General features: G+C 43.2%; 1 protein-coding gene across 2 annotated transcripts in view; it reads left to right on the forward strand.

Annotated features, from left to right (window-relative positions):
- Positions 1-481: 481 nt before the first annotated feature.
- Positions 482-18,218, forward strand: part of LOC138566701 (calcineurin B homologous protein 2-like) — a 170,972-nt gene continuing 153,235 nt past the window's right edge. Inside the window, exon 1 of one of the 2 annotated variants that reach the window (XM_069644288.1) lies at positions 482-721. In XM_069644288.1, coding sequence (XP_069500389.1) covers positions 652-721 — 70 coding nt within the window. In that variant the 5' untranslated portion in view covers positions 482-651. The remainder of the gene's footprint in view (positions 722-18,218) is intronic. The other variant, XM_069644287.1, reaches the window with a different exon arrangement.

An 18,218-nucleotide genomic window follows, 5' to 3' on the forward strand; every position in this document is an offset into this window, starting at 1 on the left:
CGCGTGATCCACACCACCACTCTCGTTCTGGCGTCCCTGCTTCTGTCAGCCGATTCTTCACCCACTGGCACTGTAGATGAACCTGCAGGTGGCTCAAGGTCGCAAGAGCTCCATTTGCCAGTGTTCTACTTTTATTTACCAAGCGAATACATCATGTGTGCTGTAAATTGCACTGAAGCACCTGTTTGAAAAGGAAATGCCAGGACTGAGGGGGGGGGGGGTGAAGCGGGGCACTGACAGGGAGACACCTGGTCACCCTAGCTAGATGGTATTAGTTTATGATTTCTGACTGTATGCTCACATTGTTTGAAAGTGTTCCGAACGGCCTGGCAGGAAAATGTACACGCCACCTAATAACACAAATAACTTTTGGAAAGCGCTGCAGCTTTAAAAGCAACGAGAAGTCCTTAAAAAATAAAAGTCCCTCCTTGGGGTGATGCCAAACTCCACATTGGTTCTCGCGCCCATCAGTCCGCCTGGGATCCCGGGAACGGGTCCAAAGTTCCTGTGCAACAACAAACCAAGCAAGCAGCGTGACGGGACGAGCCGAGTCAAGAAGCCCGTGCACGGCGGGCGTGGTACTGCAGCGGCTAGACAAGGAAGAGGGGCCCGAGAAGATAGCAGCATAGAATCCCCAGAGCAGCCCCCAGCATGGGAGGCCACAGCTCCCACCACCTCAGCAAGATCCCGGACCTGGAGGAGATCCGCAGGGAGACTGGCTGTGAGTAGCACGCCTTACCACAGGGGACGTATTGTGTATTGCACGCTTTGCCAGCAGAGGGCTGAGACTTGCAAGGTATTTCAGGTGCGTGGCAGTGTGAGGAGCATGCCTCACAAAAAGGCGAACGGGTATGAATAGCATGCTTTGTCAGGTGTGCATGCCTTTCAGCAGGGGACGGGCCGTGAGTAGCATGCACTGCCAGGAGACGGCCGAGAATAGCAAGCTATTTCAGGTGCATGGCAGTGCGAAGCGCATGCCTTGCAAAACAGGACGGGATATGAATAGCAAGCCTTGCAACTGCGATATGGCACCCAGTAGCATGATTTTCCAGGTGGGGGGCTGTGGATTGTATGCTTTCTCAGGTAACTGTGAGTAGCATGCGTACACTAGGGGCAGTTTGTAAGTAAGCTGGTTTGTCAGGAAGATACCTTGAATAACCTCGTTTGCTAGAAGTCTTCATAAGGGGACAGGCTCTGTAATTCACCTTTCTAGGCGCTAGATTCAGCGAAATAGCCCAGTAGCTGAGGCGCATGTTGAGTGAGTGAGTTCAGAGAGCTAAACCTCCTAACATAATCGTCTCAAGGCGCTTGCAGGCTTAATAGAACTAACAATGCCTCCAATCGCTCACGGATAAACTCAATGAGGCAAATTGTGCCAGTTTTCCAGGATACTGCAGCTTTGGTAAGATGGTGCTTGAAGCACGTTCTACAGTAGTATCACAAGTTTTTCCCGATTTAAGTCGCACAATAACACACTTGGCTGAATCCATGTTCCCATCTAATGGCGTTTGAAAGAACCTAGGGGGGCGAATAGGAGGAACCCTTAGGGGGGGCATCCCTTTGATGCGCCTCCCCCAAATCCCTACTCCACATCGTGTATGCCTCATTCATACACCCCCTGCACAACCCGACAACCCCCCCCACCCCGGGATGGATATCCCAGAATAAAAGACCAAACACATTCTCAAGTTGGAAATCACAATGCCATAGCAAGCTTTATTTGCATAAAGTCAAGGAGCTATCTTACCAGGCGATCCGTGTATCCACCACACCACAGGTCTGCTGCTTCTTAAGTACGCCCCCCACATCCCCCCCACCGTCCGTGTCTGGTGGACCCTTTTCATTGAGCCCGGCCCTCGCTACCGATTTCTCTCTACCCATGGCCATTCTTTGTTAGCATTTTGAACTTTATTCCAGACTCTTTTCCCGGTGTCCTTATTCCCAGTACACATTCCCCAGACACTTTTTTCGGTGTCCTTATTCACAGTACACGTTTCTAACTCACTGACACGACTTTTCCGGTGTCCAATATCACAGTACACGTTTCTACTCTGCTCTGTGCTACCGTCCCCTTACTGCACCAACTCTTCCTTTGTGAAATTCCTGTTCCCTTGTTCTACCCTCCCAACCAGCCATCTGAGTCTAGCGCTAAGTGATCCAGGCTTCATTTCTATCTCCCATTTCCTATCTCAGTGTGCTCTGTTCACCTTCATTCCATTCTCCTTGTTATCTCTCCCCTTTATCCATCTTCAGAGATCTTATCCCAGTCTACCCACGTTCCGTTTGTCCCTTGCACTTACACTTCCATTCCAGAGGCTCACCTCTCCTCCCCCTTCCGGTTCTCTTCTCTTTCGCAGCCCCCCCCTTTGCCTCCATGCAGGGGAGTTGCTAGGTCTGGAAAAGACTGGGGCTACGCTGATGTCGGAACTGTTGGGACTGGGGGCTAGCTAGTCTTTTGGCTGTAGCTCCTGAGATTCTATCCGGGGCTACAACCAAAAGATCAGGGGCTACAGCCCCCTTAGCTCCCCCTAGCAACGCCCCTGCCTCCATTCTCTGTTCCATGTAATCCATTACACCCGCCCCCCCATGCCTCCATGTTATGTTCTCTCTATTCCCCAAGTATCCCAGTCTCTTCCCCCCCAGCCTTGCGCTTCCTCCCCATAACGCTTGGACCTTTTGCCCCATGATCCCCCTTGTCGCCCCCGAGCCCTTCCCCGTCCCCACTTACCCTTCTCTTAGGTATTTTCCTTCAGTTATCCCTTCCCCTACTTGTTTCCTTACCAACCTTGCTGTGCTACCTTCTTCTTGTTCCACCTGACTTCCCTTCTTGGCCTTTACGTTTTCTTTGTTCTCCTCTTCCCGACCCCCCCTCCGCATTTGGGGTTGGAATGCCTTCCAAGCCCCCTAACCATCCCCTTCTTCCCAGGGCCTCCCCTGAGTCTATTACTCCAGGGCGCCGTAGATTTTAAGCTGGTGGCTGAGCAGCCCCCTACGGGTCTGCCAGTGCTTTGCCAGGGATCGCAATGTAACTCCGCTGGGCGACCTGAAAAAGAAACAGATGTTAGAATCAAAACCTTGGAATTGGGCGGGAGAGTGGGAATTCCATTCAGTTGCCGGGAGAAGGCGGGGACAGAGAGAGAAAACCACGCGTGTGAAGGCCTTTATAGGCCCAACTCTCTCTCGGTCCCTCGCCCTCTCCCCCTTCCGGTGTTGTCCCCGCTCCACTTCCGGGGCAGACCCCCCCTTTGTCCTGCCCAGTACTCCGAGTGGTGGGGCAGCGCCCGCCATGCCTCCACTGTCGTCGCGTTCGCCCGCCATTATCATCTTTAGGACCAAGACATTCATATTTTTTCAGTTATATTTCCTTGCCTTGCAACAAGTTTGGACTGGCCTCTAGGGTAATAGGCCCACAGCCGAACCAAAAGGCAAAATGCTAGTGTGGGAATTTTTTTGGGTCAAATTGGCCCACTTTTTTGGCCAATATGGGCCAGTTTGATGCGTTACTTCACCATGCGCCTAATAGTTTTGACGAGTGCTGCAGAATAAATATTCTTTATAATGCACAACTTGCATCACATTTGATCATAAAACTCCCCCTTCGGTACTATTGAAACAGTGTCACAAAATTGTCACAAATTGAATTAATTGCCATTTGAAACTGTGAGACACCTTTTCATTGGTGCCCGAGACCCTTCTTGGGCAAGTCTGACCCTGCATTGCAGTAAATGTAGAACAACAACGTGTCTGTTTCTGTGCACACAGTGAGAGTGTTACATTGGCGCAGGTAGGTCGGGCTGTATAATTTCATTTGCGCCTAGAAAATAGGAGGGAAAGTCCAGATTCTGTGAATGCCACAGTGTCGAGAAGTATTCTGTTAACCAACTTCTTCGAGCAAAGCAGCAAGAAAAACAAGCTTTGGCAAAAGTAGAGCGTTTGGCTTTGCAAATGTAAAAGAATAGCCTTTTTTTTTTCCTCAAGGTTCTTCCCAAAAAATACACTCTACATTTACAGAGCCAGAGATTTTGGCTTTGCCAGTGCTTGTTTTTAAATATCTGAACAACATTATTGCGCAGCCATGACTTCAAGGGCCACCACCAGCTAAAGGGTGTTTATGAATAGATCAGCCAGTGTGGCGTGAACACTAGTGCACATTTGATTTGATTACAGCTTGCTTAGTGTTGCTTGGACCAAGAGTTCCCCCATTTCAAGTTCACATGTCTCTTTCCTGAAATTCTCAAATGGCATAGAGGTAGGGGGAAAGGAACCAGAGGTGACAGGGGTTGGGACTTGTCCCCTATCCCCTTCCTAAGTGGGGTGGAGGGGTCCTAGACGAGGATTTATCCACCTTAAATTCCCGAGCCGAGTATGCAGGGAAAAGAGGCTCACTGGATTATCTTCATTAAAATGCTGTCCCAAAGCCACAGGTAAACCGCTAGAGATGGGATAGTCTGCTGAAGCCATAGAAATGTGCAGGCTATATAGCTGCTGCTCTGGAAATAACAGGTATCAGTCTGCATTCAGAAACAGATTGGGTCCGTCATTAAACCGGTTTATCCTGTATCAATTCCAACATCAAACCCGCTTGCAGCATTACCCAACCTATCTACTCTTTATAGATGTAACCATGGCCTTTGATAGGGTCAATCTTGACTAAATTGTGGGAAATACGAACTAGAAGGGGATGCCCGTCATCACTCGTTAATCTTCTTGTGTATTTACATTCTGAGGTTCAGATAAGATTAGACCTTGATGGACCCAGTCTTTGCCCAATGTAGGTCGTGGCACAGATGGATCTTGGCACCCTACCTCTTCAGCTTATATATTGCTGTCCCGGGCATGGTTCGTGCCCAGCGTAATGCTTTTCCTCCTCACTTGGGCTGTACCACCAAACAGCATTCCGCTCACCCGGACAATCTTGGTTTTGACGGGTCAGATTGGACTCCAGCGTCAATTAAACTCATTGATTCGTTTTTTAAAAAGATCTAAGATTTGGAGATACACCCCTGCAAATTCACAATTTCGATTTTTAATCCTTCAAAATCAAAAGCACAGACAGGTCAAGTGTATATAAAGAGTAATGGACTAGGGATTGCGGGTAGCTGTAAATACTTGGGTTCCACATTCAAGTAAAGGGTCAACAGTGTAATTGTCAATTGAGAAATGTGCCCAAATGAAGAAAAAAACATTGTTTCCAAATATGGCAGATATTCTATGATGACTATGATACATTATATAGAGCAAAAATGGTGATATGTTTATTTCATGGCTATAACACACCAGGGTACCCTGACATAAGGAAGGAGAGCAGGGCAATCCGATTGGAGGAAACACAAATTCTCCTTAATGGCTCACTCAAAATCTATTAGTTATTCTATGTTTTAATTATTTTTTTTGGCACCACAGTTGTTATTACTAAATAGACTGCCACACATGAAGGAGAGTTGTACTAACCCTATTAACTCAGTGTAAGTAACCTTAAAGCAAATATAGCATGGGTGATCTACTTAAATATGTCTAGAACTTGACATACCTGTAGTCACTAAAACCAGTCACAGAATCATGTAGAAATATATTGCATTGCTGTTATTTATTTCTTTATTGGTCATTTGTAAGGCGTGTATACATCAAGAAGTTGTGTTTCAAAGCACAAATACATATATACAGATTTATTGTAGAAATTCTGTACACATAACAATATCCTATTCTAACACATAAATAAGTAAACAATAACACATAATAGTGCAACATAGCAGTGTGCTTGTAGATCAAACATAAAAAAGGATGTTGAATTATTCATCACCTAGACCCAGCGTCCTATAAGCTGATGTTTGCAGACACAAATGTGTTGAAGATCACACAGTTCGTTGTTCACGAGGATCATATATCGGCTGCAAAAACAGTATGTACATACAGGTGTGTTAAATGGCCCATGTCTACAAGCACACTAGGGTTACTAGGGTTAGCACAACATATCCTCTTCTACATGGGTGGCAGTCCATTTAGTAACAACAACGGGGTTTCGTTTGAATGAAAGCCCCAAAAAGAGAGAATTGAAGCATAGAATACCTAATAGGGGTTATATATGAGGAACAGACTAAACGTGTAGAAACGGAATTGATAAAGATCGAGGGCAAACTATGTCTTACTCTGCAGAATGGAGTGCCTGTTTCCATGGTACGCTATGACTTGAGCCTTTGATCGCTACAACCCATTGTTGATTGGAAAATGTTACTACTTTATAAGAATGTAATGAACCCCCCCATTCACCCTTTGTTGCCTTGAAAAATTTGGTGACAGATGGTACATGTGTAGTCGTGAATAATTAGGTTAATTATTGCGAAAGATGTCTAAACAGGTGGAATATGGGTCCGGACGGCTTAGTTACAAATCCAATCACAGGGAAAAAGAAATTGTGGGTCCAGGACTGGGCTAATACTAGACATTTGATTTCGAATTCTACATTGTTTAATTCTTCCTCTTTGGAATAAACACATCTAAATCAAATTCCTGAATATCTGGTCAGATTTCCTAATAGAAGATGGGGAATTATGTTCATGGGAATAAGGTTTAATCTGCTCCCAACTCAGGAAGTAATGGGTACTAGACATAACATACCCAAAATATGACGGTTGTGCAGATTCTGTCATAAGCCTAATACAACAGAGACTTTAAAACATATTTATATTGAATGTCGTGAATTACATCTTCAGAGAATTTTACATTTTGCTTGCTTTGTTTATAACAAATCCAGCTTTTTAACAGCATGATTCTGGACGCAGATTCTAAATGGGAGACACACATTGCTGTTCTAAATTATTCATTACATCTTTTTGGGGAAAATTAGACATATTTACTTTTCTTTCTTTTAACCAAACATCAATTTCTATATAATAATCTTGTACTGAATTATTTTGACTCGGGATAGCTCAGGGGCAACGTGCTCACCTTGGAAAACGGCATTGGGGCAACGCAGGTTCGAACCCCGGGTCCGCGCTTAGAAACCTCTGGGTATTAAGCGCATTATAAATAACCTATCATATCATAAATATTAGTTTTATTTTTCCTAAACATGTACATTTTATTTCAGACCGGTATGTTTATTCCTTTTTATAATGTTTGTGAAAGGTTTTTTCCTCTTTAAACCAAAACACAATGATACAAAATAGCATTCAATTATCAGTGAGAAGGACACTCGTGAGGTCTTAAGGGATTGAAAATTGACCTTCCCACAATTTCCTATTATCTTTCTATATTCAAACTTAGGTGTGAATCTCTTTGCAGTCGACCACTTGCTGCTGATTTTCTGCATGTTTGGGCGGGGTATTTATCCTCAATGTGTAATGATGGCCTTAAGTGGTGACAGTGCTCTTATTCATAAAACAAAAAATACCATCGGGAAAAAACATATGTTTAAAATTGTCATTGCAGATTTTGCAATATATGAATAAACTTCAACTCGGAGAGTAGTTATGTTAGTAAAACTGGCATACTTTGGTGTTTACCCAATAATTATACTAACACACCAAGGGACTTGAAGGCACACAGAAATACTGCAGTTAGGTTTGGGCTTAGAGAGGATGCATGAGCAGCAAATCCCTGGATTTTGACTTCTTCTGGGTGTCTTCTGTGCTCCTGTTTTCAGGCTATCATTGCTAGGGTCCCTTCAGCAAATGTGTACAGGAACACAAGTGCTTAAAGAGTCGATTTCTGCGCTATTATTTTAAAATTGTTTGTTTTCATCATTTTGTAAATAAAACAATGTCAGCAAGCACACACCATAAAGGTTAACAGTACTCAATATACACCCACAGTGTAGATATTTAAATCCACTACCACGTCAGAGTGCTCTGTAAGTCTACTCTATGACAGTCTTCAGGCATTCTTGGAGGTGATAACAAAACACAGCCCTTAAGCTGTACACAATGATTCCCAATGTTGCCAGTTCTTGTCCACCTCAAAATGATACCCCTGGTTTAGCACTGCACAGTATGGACGCCCCTCAAATATTCAAATGCCTGACATTGATACCACTCACAGTCCCTTCTCATGTTCGTGCCCCTTTCTCCTTTGTCCCCAGGATAGAGCCCAGGAGTTCCTCTGCCATGCTTGGCTTCTGATACAAGTCCTCCTGTCTTTTCTATGTTACATGCAACATGGCTGCTGCAGTAAACACTCCTTCACCCGTCTTGCCAAAACATTCTTTTTCACCTTAGGTCTGTAACACAGAATATAATTTATACGGTTTTGGCCACCACCCTCATTACTCTTATAAACTCCTCTTAATTTAATCATGTAGCAGTTCTCTCTCTCTCTCTCTCTTTCTCTCTCGATTTCTCTCTCTCTCTATTGCTATCTCTCCCCCTCTCTCTTTCTTGATCTCTCTCTATATTTCTATATATCTATTATAGGGTGGCAATAGTCGCCCTATAGTTAAGGTGAAACCTATCATCCATAGGAAAAGTGAAGATTCTATGGTTAATAACTTTTGAGCCGTAGGACAGATCAAAACAGCGTTTGATATTCCTATATAAGGGCCCCGGAAACCCATGGCCTTCAAAGTTTTGTGCAACTCCATCTTACAGTTTAACAGATACAAAGGGTAAAAAAAGAGCCTGTTTTTTCACTTTTTCATTCATTTTTACATAGGGGAAAATGTTCTATTTTTTATCACGCACTCATCCCAAACCGCTGGATGGATTTGCGCTAAATAAGAAACAAGTTGGGCACAAAGTGCTCAAAGGAAATCCTTTCTTGTTTTGGCACAAATCCATCTTATAGTTTATAAAAATTTGGTGCAGAGCGCAGTGCCCCTGTAGCCAAAAGGTTAGTCATATCTCCCATTATGCATTGCTCTTGCCAAGCTTTTTCAGTTCTGAAAGTCCGCCATTACATGATTCCAGAATCAAGTTCCGAATCGAAAATTGGAAAGTGCTCTAAAATGATATAAAGGGGTTTGTTCGGGAGTTTTGAGGCAGGGAGCACGTGGGCAGGGCGGGGAAGGATGATTGGATACGTTTTGGGGCTTGGGCATAGCATAGGTTTTGTTTTTTATTTTCAAGCGTTTTGCCGAGAGCAAGAAGTGGCGCGACCAGCAAAAATAAAGAGTAAATACTCAAAAACTATGATTCATTGAGATGTGGTAATCAGTGTGGTTGCAAGTTAATTATGCCACCTCCCGTTGTAAATACACCCACAATGGATGATGCTCATGCAGGAGGTGCTCATGCCCTCATACCAACCACATTCAGAGCATCCTTTCTAACGAACCACAGCCTTTTCAACTACAGCCTCACCAAGACAGAGGGCTGTGATGGAAAGAGTGGCTAGAGGACTTCTTAGATTTCATGAAGGTCCTGGGGGGTGACAAATCGCCAGTACAACTCAACATTTTTACTAATCCTGCTGAGAAAGCGATCAAAATGATTCTGAAGACCCTACCTGCACAGGAAAGGAAATCGTATGACATAACCATAGAGGTTCGCAATAGGAAATTAGTCATCCTGTCAAATTGTGATTATGAAAGATATGCCTTTACCAGTTTCATCAACGACCACATGAGACGGCGGACAAATTCATCATCTGACTCCAAAAGAAAGTTACATTTTGCTAGTTCATGAATTTCTCTGATAAGGAAGCGATCCTCCTGTGTATTATAGATGGATGCACCTCATCTGTTTTCTGCAAACACTGCCTAAATAAAACTCTTCCGTTGGAGGAAATCATTGAACTAGCACGAATCTACGAATGAGTAAACATCCAAGCTGCTGCCATTGAAGCACAGATGAAGGGGGGAATGGTAGCAGCTGTACAGTCAGCACGACACCCGTCTCCTCGCCAACCACCTGTGAGAACACTGACTCACCAGCCGTCATTGAACAGAGGACAAGCCCCCAGATCATGCTACATACGCAGATTGCAATCCCACACAAGTGTGCCTGTCTGGCTATTGGACAACAATGTTCCAATTGCGGGCCGAATAATTTTGCAGAGAAGGTGTACCTTTCCCGCATACATGACAAGGTCAGCCAGCACGACCTGGCATACCTACGTTTCCCAGACAAACCCCAACAAATGTTGTTGTACAGAATACTTGAGCCTAGGGCTCTTTATGAACGTGCATATGTAATGGATGGGATCACACAAATTAATTCCAAGTCCAAATAACCGAACCAACTCAGGAAGATGGCAAAGTACTGTTTTATTAACAATTATCTAAAACAGGGAGTTTACAACGAACATCAACGGACATACGCTCAATCTCTCAGCAATCTTTACACAAATCATAGCTTTTATATCAAAAATACATCAGAGGTGATGTCATACTACATGGCAATAATGAAAAACCTATCAAGGGTCGGGATTGGCTAAGGGGATCTTTCTATAGGGACTAGGATTGTGATTGGCTGCCCACTATCAGGTGGACAACATATGCCTACCTCTAAAACATTTAATCTTCAGAAACATTAGATGCACAGTGTCTCATTGGTCTTCAAACTATAAGGACCTTCGTTATATGGACTAATACAACTGGTTGGCACGCTTGTGCCAGGTTATGAACATTTGTTTCACTTAGCAGCATTTAGCCCACAATTAGCCCAGCATCTTCAGCATTCTAACATGAAGATTGTCTTTGAACTTGGCCTTGCAAAGTATCCTAGTCTTTAGAATACATGGGAGTGAGAGCACTCACTATCGTGTTCTGGGACTCCAAGTTCGAACTCTATTTTCATCGTTGCCTCAGGTGACAGGAAACCACAATTGGGTCCATTCTGCAAGTTATAAATGCTCTAAATGCATTAAACTTGGCACACCTGGTGTTCTTTCTTTGCACCGTAACTGGGGATGATTCTACTGTGCATGTTCGTTCCTTTACAGAATAGATAGCTGACCTTGGCTGCTTCAGTCTTGACTCCAGGCCAGACAGTCTTGTCTTGCAGCTCCACGATTCTGCTTATCCTTGCTGTGACAAAGTTTTACCTTTCCACTTCATGGGTCCTGGCTTACTAAATTCATGATCCCGATGTCCAGCTTCTATATAATGGTGGCTTCGCCTGCATTCTATTCACTACGTGTAGCCAGCTTCTAGGATGACTTGGTCTTCCTTCTATTTCAGCATCTGTACATTTATTGAACGGTTGATTTTCTACAGCACCTCATGCATGAGTAATCTTCTTTTTCGTATTTAAAAGTTCACTTGATTGTTTACTCTGTCATTAGTTTCTTTAGGGTCTATACATTGTCTTCAGTCAGTATCTCGGGACATTGTGCATACTTTGTATGACATCACTGGCTTCTTTCTCTTTGCTCTTTCTCATATTCCTTCAGGGAGTTCCTCGTTTAGGTTGTGATCACTTCGGGGATACATTCGGTAGGTTTGTCTTAACAGGTATCTTCTTGAGAACAGACGCTGTGTATTGGCACAACGGCTGGTGTCAAACATGGCACTGTCTCAGGTCTCCAACATATGGGAGGAAGGGGGGCAGGGTTTCCTGCAGAGGCATGCAGCTGCTCCTCTACATTCCCCCCTCTGGTCGAGTCCTCGACCACCTCCTCGAGTGTTTCTACATCCTGATATTTTCTCTTGAAGAAGTGTTTCTTGGGTGTCCATATCTTCATCACCCCCCTCAGGGTGCCTGCTGATTTGACATGTTCATCTACACTCAAGGTCATATAGTTGCATTGTCCATTCGGGGTACAATAGACCCATGGTCCCTCATACTTTTTATGATTATTTGAATACCGGAACTGTGTTCACTCAGGTTCTACCATGCTAGCCTTAATGTATTTTCTGACAGCGTCATCAGTCTGCTCCTTGGCATTTGGTTCATTGTTGACATCAAACGTGATCTTCATTCCTACCACCTTCTTTGCCATTTTCTTGCATTGGGCAATCACCATCCTGACTATACAGAATCCAAACATTATTAGCACCAGTATTTAGAACCTTGGAATAGATTTGCCAACCACTGAGGAATCCACGAGAACAAAGAGGTAAACCAACTGTCATCTTCAATGTCATCTGTCTCATCTTCCATCTTGGTATGCTGGTCTGTCAACATCGTTATGGCTTCTGTCAAGGTCCCATTCTGGCCATCGTGAGAAGGTATAAATGTGCAACATGATTGCCCGATTTTGGGGCAAACTCCTCCTTCCATCGCTGTGATCATATCAAGGACAGACCTATTCTGGCGCGCCATCAATCGTATGGCACTCAGCTCTTCTTTAATGGTGTTGAATCCTTTTATGGTAGCGTTGATTGTCTGCAGAAGCTTCCATCTGGTAATTTGCAACCATTTGGCATTTGCCACTGTTTGAATTCAAGGCATAAATATAGCTGTAATTATCATAGCAGTCTTGCTGAACAACTTGTGCTCCTCAGGAATTGTTTCATATGCTGTTATTGACTTGGCTGAGAAATAATTGTGTCTTTTCGTCCATCGGAGTTCAAGTGATCTTCTTTTTCTCAAATGGTCATCCACTTTTGGAAATTCACCAATGTTTAGATTGCTCTGAGAAATCACTAATGTTGGAACATGGATGAGCACCAGGAAACACACTCCACCCCAATCCTTGGATAACTTCATATAGGCTCTAGATCCACAAGCCCAATATAGACCCATAAGGACAGCTGTCCCTTTTCTCATTTCAGGAACATCAATGGTGGTTTTGCATCCTTTATTATATCCCGCGTGGTTCGTTCCATGGCTTAGGAAACATATTATCACATTAACCAAAGGGATTACAACTACTGGGCCTGAGATGTCTTCTACCCATGTCAGTTACTTGGAGTGCTTGGCCCATGACTTTAAGCATCCATCATTCACTCTCTGCACTTATTGTAGCTATTCCGTACTCAACAAATGAGCTGCACTCGTCCATAGATCAATAGTTATGTTTGTTACCAACATCCGGGTGATCCTGCTATTTCTGTCACATCAGAAAAATTCATTCTCTTCATTTCTTCAATGATCACCTCATCCTGTCCTGCAGCAGGATACACAATCATTTTGTCTTTTCATCCAGGCTCCTTCTCCATTTGTATGGTCTTGATAAAGTCATCCTGGTATGGAAACGACCATCTTGATCTCCATCGTAAGGTAGCCCAACTTCCTTGGAACTGCCCTCGAGTGGTACATGCTGCAAGATGGCTAAGGCATTTCGCATTGTATGCTGACACCTCCTTCGAAATTAAAGTCCTTACTTTGTTCATGGCATAGGGGGATTTCAGAGCAGACATAACAACTCCCATAATATGCTCTTTTCCCCACCTTTTTCATGTGTTGATACCACACATTATTCCCCAGGTGAGCTGAATTATCTAGATAGGTATTTATCCCTTCATTATCTTCCTCTGCATCTCTCGGATGTCTCCTAAAATACCCATAGAGATCAAGGAAATTGTCCTCATTTGGACTCATAGTGAGGCGAATCATATGAACTCTTTCTTCAGCAGAACCATTAAGACAGTAGAGACTGTGAAAAATAAGGAATAAAAAGATAACGAGAACAATCATGCAAATATATATTATGCATAGAAATCTGGTCAACCATTTTTCATGCCATCCTACTGCTTGCTGAACTCATGCTCTTTCTATAGTCATGTCATCCTCATTAATCATTTTTAATACAATCATTGAGTTTCTTTCAAATTTGTAACTGTACAATTTGTTGAATTATAGTCTTCTTACCACTGAACCATTTTTAAGATCCTGTAAATAAAGTGTGAATATTAACGTCTCTTCTAACAAGAGCCGGGTAAGATTGAAGTATAAACACAAAGACAACAACCACAAGCCAATGAACATCACTATTGGAAGGTATCATGTATTTTTATCACTTAAAACAGATATTCGCCACAAAATGAATCTGGATATTTACCTCTCTTCCAATTTCTGAAAAAGAACTGATGTTTAGACATAATTCTAATGTATCATTCACTGCCTCAATGTATTTTTAAAAGTTAATTTCAAATTTTGGAATTTCCTTGCACTCCCTGCTAAAATATATAAGGAGTGTCTATTGAATTCCAGTACATATAAAGTACGTGTTTAATCACTTGTTGCTTTATCGTCCTTCTTCTTAGCCATCGATTGGATCTGCACACGCAGAAACTCCTCTTCTTGTCTTGCTTCTGGATCAGCAACGGCAACTTCTTCAACAAGGAAGGGGCCATTAAAACGAGGCTCATGCCACTTCCGGGTGAAATTCTTAATCAGAAGCTGCAGAAGCTTCCATCTGGTAATCAGGTCCCCAACATTAAGCTTAGGTGGTGGTTATAGTTCACTCAGATTGGTCACCGAATTATCTTCTTCCATGTTCCTAGACCTTCCCCCGATGCTTGACTTGATCTGAAATTAAAGAAATAATGGTAGTCATACATGTCAAATAATTGTGCATCTCAGCACCTAGAGTTTTGTCTACACTCTGGGCATCACTCCTGATCCTAGACACAGGTGTAAGGGGTGTTCTCATTTGATGCCCTGTTACTAGCTCATGCGATGTGAGGTGGTGGTCTGACCCTGGCTGATTCCGAAGGGTATACAAGGCCTGGGGTAGGCAATACAGCCATCCCTTTTTCAAAATCAATTTAATCTTGGCATTCCCCTCTTTGAGGAGGCCATTGAGTCTCTCACATATCCCGTTCGCTTGTGGGTGATATGCAGAAGAAAGCATGTCCTTTATACTTAGTAAAAGCCCTATTTGTTTATTTGTTTGAGTAGCTCATTGACAAAATGTGGCCCATTATTGGATCTTAGTACTTCGCACACACCTCTCCTCGGGAAAACCTTTGTCTTAAAAACGTTGCTGCGCAAGTGGCATCAGGGTGTGCAAATGGACCCGCTTCAATCCACCAAGAGAGTGGGCACACCACCACTAATAGATACCTATATCCATTATATGTCTGCAGCAAATTGACATAGTCAATATGTAAGTGCTGAAACTGACCATTCGATCGAGGTATTACTCCTCTAATCATTCTCAGTGTATGCCCAGCAGTAAACATTTGACACACAATGCAGTTCACCATAAACAGTGCAACGTCTACAACAAATTAGGAATTAATCATACTTCTGCAATATGGGCAGCAAGACTTTCTCTAGTAACTTGCGGAGGGTAATGCAGCTGTTCAAGGGTGACTTTTAACAATGTTATTGGCATAACTGGCTTTCCAGTGCGGTCTCGCCGACATTGCTCTTCCTGTGGTGCACTTCCCTGAATCTCTATTAATTGGGTTATTGACAGCATATTAAACCCTTCCTGTACTAACATGGTTGTAGCCAAGCCACATTTCCTTTAATATCCTCAGTATCAAAGCTCAAAATTTCTGGAGAATATGCAACCCTTTTGGCTTCTACATCTGCGGCCTCGTTCCCGCAAAATCTGTTTGTTTAGTATAGGCTGCACATTTTACAACCGCTATGGCTAATGGGAGTTGTAGTGCCTTAATGAGCCTATCCAATAAGGACGAATGCTACACTGGAGAGCCATCTGCGCAGAGATAGCCCCTCCTTTTCCAATGTAACAACCATACATGTATGGTAGACATCACATAGGTGAAGTCACTGTACACCGTCACTGTCTGCACTTCATGTTTCTCAAGCGCGACAATGAGCACTACTAATTCAGCTGCTTGCGCCGAAAAGAGAGAGGGTAGTCTTGCACTCGCCACCACCTCAAATTCTCCATTTATTCTGTGTCTTTCTCCTGCAGCGCCTGAATGCCTTTCCCCACTAGTCTGATCAATTTTCAAATAAAAAGAATATCCCCTCCCGCTAAAGAATTGTCTTTCACACGGGCTATATTATCATTGAATTGAACATAATTGTATAGTCATACACACATTCACCTTCTTCTACGGGTTCAGCTATGAATGTGGCTGGGTTCACTATTTTACATCTTACAATTTTAACCGTTGGGTTACAAATCATTACCTCATAAGCTGAAGCTCGTTGGGATGTCAATGTGACCTTGGTTTTCTCTAGATTGGCAAAAAAGAGCATGCTCTACGTGAAGGGCCATAGAACAGCCCATGACAATACTTGTGGACTTCTCAATTGAAAAACGCAGCAGCTGCCAAGGATTGTTCGCAAGGGAAGTGTCCTCTCATAACTGGGTCTAAAATCCTACTGTAATATGCTAAAGGTTTGTACCCCAAGTTTGTCCTTTGTGGAAGCACTGCTGTCATTACTGACCCATTTTTGTGTGAAAACAAAGAAAATTCCTGACCATAATTGGGACTCCCTAAAACGGGGTCTGTACAAATTTCTTTTTGCAACTCCTCAAATCCTTCCTCCATTTCTGTCCATTCTAGTTTTGTTTTACCAACTTGTGCTTTCTTTAATGCTTGCAGAACTGGCCTTGTGCGCATTGTTTAATCAAACACCCAGGCTCTAACATAATTGCACAAACCCAGAAACTGTTGCATCTATCTCATTGTGTTCGATTTTGGTGCTTTCATGATTGCCTCAGCTCTCTCAGGTGTCATTTTCTTTCCTTCATGCAAAATTAACTGACATATTTACAACACCCCTTCCTGGCAATTCTGTAATTTCTCCTTGTCCACCTTATATCCTTTGCCTGCTAAAATAGTCATCAGTTGGATAGAGTACTGCCTACACTCATCCTCTGTTTTACTGCAAATCAATAGGTCATCTACGTACTGTATCACAGCACTTTTGAGATCGATATTTCCTAGATCCATCTGTAGGACTCTGTTAAAGATTGATGGGGACTCACAGTACCCTTGAGGCAAACAAGTATATTTTAGTCTTTTTTGGTGAAATGTAGAGGAAATGAAGTCCTATGAGTCTTCGTGTAACGGGATCGAGAAATACACATGTTTCAAATCATTTACTGTGAAATACTGAGCTTCTACTGGGATAGTACATAATTTTGTTGCAGGATTAGGAACTAAAGGAAACTCAGCATATACAATCTGGTGAAGAGGTCGCAAATCCTGGATGAATCTCCATGACCCGCCTTTAGATTTTTTAATTGCAGCATTGCGCGATGACTCTGATGGCACCAGAATTCCCTGCTTCATCTGTGCTGACATAGTCTGAAATATACCTTCACCGGCTTCTTGATACATGGGGCACTGTTTTGCACGGGGTAAAATTGCTCCTGGGTTAAGCTTTATTTTAACCTCCCCTAACCCCTTCAATAAACCTACGCCATGGGGGCTGTGGTCCATAGGGCACTCAGCACCTTTTCAAGATCTTCCTTAACAAAATGCTGGCTGTTACCGCATTATCGCCATTCTCTGTGGGACTTCCCTTTTTTCTATCCTTATCCAATCTGTAATACTCATGAAAAACACCGCTTCATCATTGCTTCGATCTTCCCTGAACATATCATCATCGGATATATCAGTCAGTCTGTACCCCTCCTCAAGAGCTATCACTGTTCTCCACGGTCTACCCTCATCACCTATCCCTTCGAGCATTGCCATCTCTCTTCATCCTATAGCTGCTTCCAACTCTATAAGAATAGGCTGTGCACCTTACTCATCCATTGGTATTTGTGGTCTAAATAAAAATGTGTCAGGTATCCTCACAATCTACTCTACCAGGCTCAGGTAGCCATGTCAACAAAATGCTTATTGCATATAGACAAATCTCTGGATCTACTGAAACGCCTCGCAGAGCCACTTGCCCTGTGAACGCCAGTATAAACTCTCCCACAGTAAATGAAATCGTCATGTTAAGTTTCTTCATTAAATCTCTTCCTAAAATGTTAACTGGTGTCTTTCGTGAATATAACAAAGGAACGGACATGTCATATTCTCCTATGGAGACCAGTTATTTATCAGTAAAAGGAACTCGGCTTATAGCTCCAGATAACCCTTGAGCATTCATGGCAATACCTGACATTGGATATTTTCTCACTCATATACATAAACTAGTTGCTCCAGTGTCTATAAGAAAAGAAAAGAATTTGCCTCCTATCGTCACATCAACCATTGGTTCCTCTTGGGGGTCTGATGTCACAGATAGTACTGAACATATTAAGTCACCCTGTGAGCTGTCCTACTGCAGGTACAAGCTCATCCCCATCCCTGTGAAAGGATTTCCTCCAACCACAGTGACACCTCCTATTCTAGGTGTCAGTACTTGTCCTGTTTTGGCATACTACTGTGTCTGCATAGGGGCTTGTTGCGACTGCCCCTGCGGTGGATGAATTTGCGCCTGTCCTTGCTGTGGCACCTGATGTACTTG

This window comes from Ambystoma mexicanum, chromosome 2p, assembly GCF_040938575.1.
Source record: "Ambystoma mexicanum isolate Mex_15411 chromosome 2p, UKY_AmexF1_1, whole genome shotgun sequence".
In the NCBI taxonomy this organism is placed as follows: Eukaryota; Metazoa; Chordata; class Amphibia; order Caudata; family Ambystomatidae; genus Ambystoma; species Ambystoma mexicanum.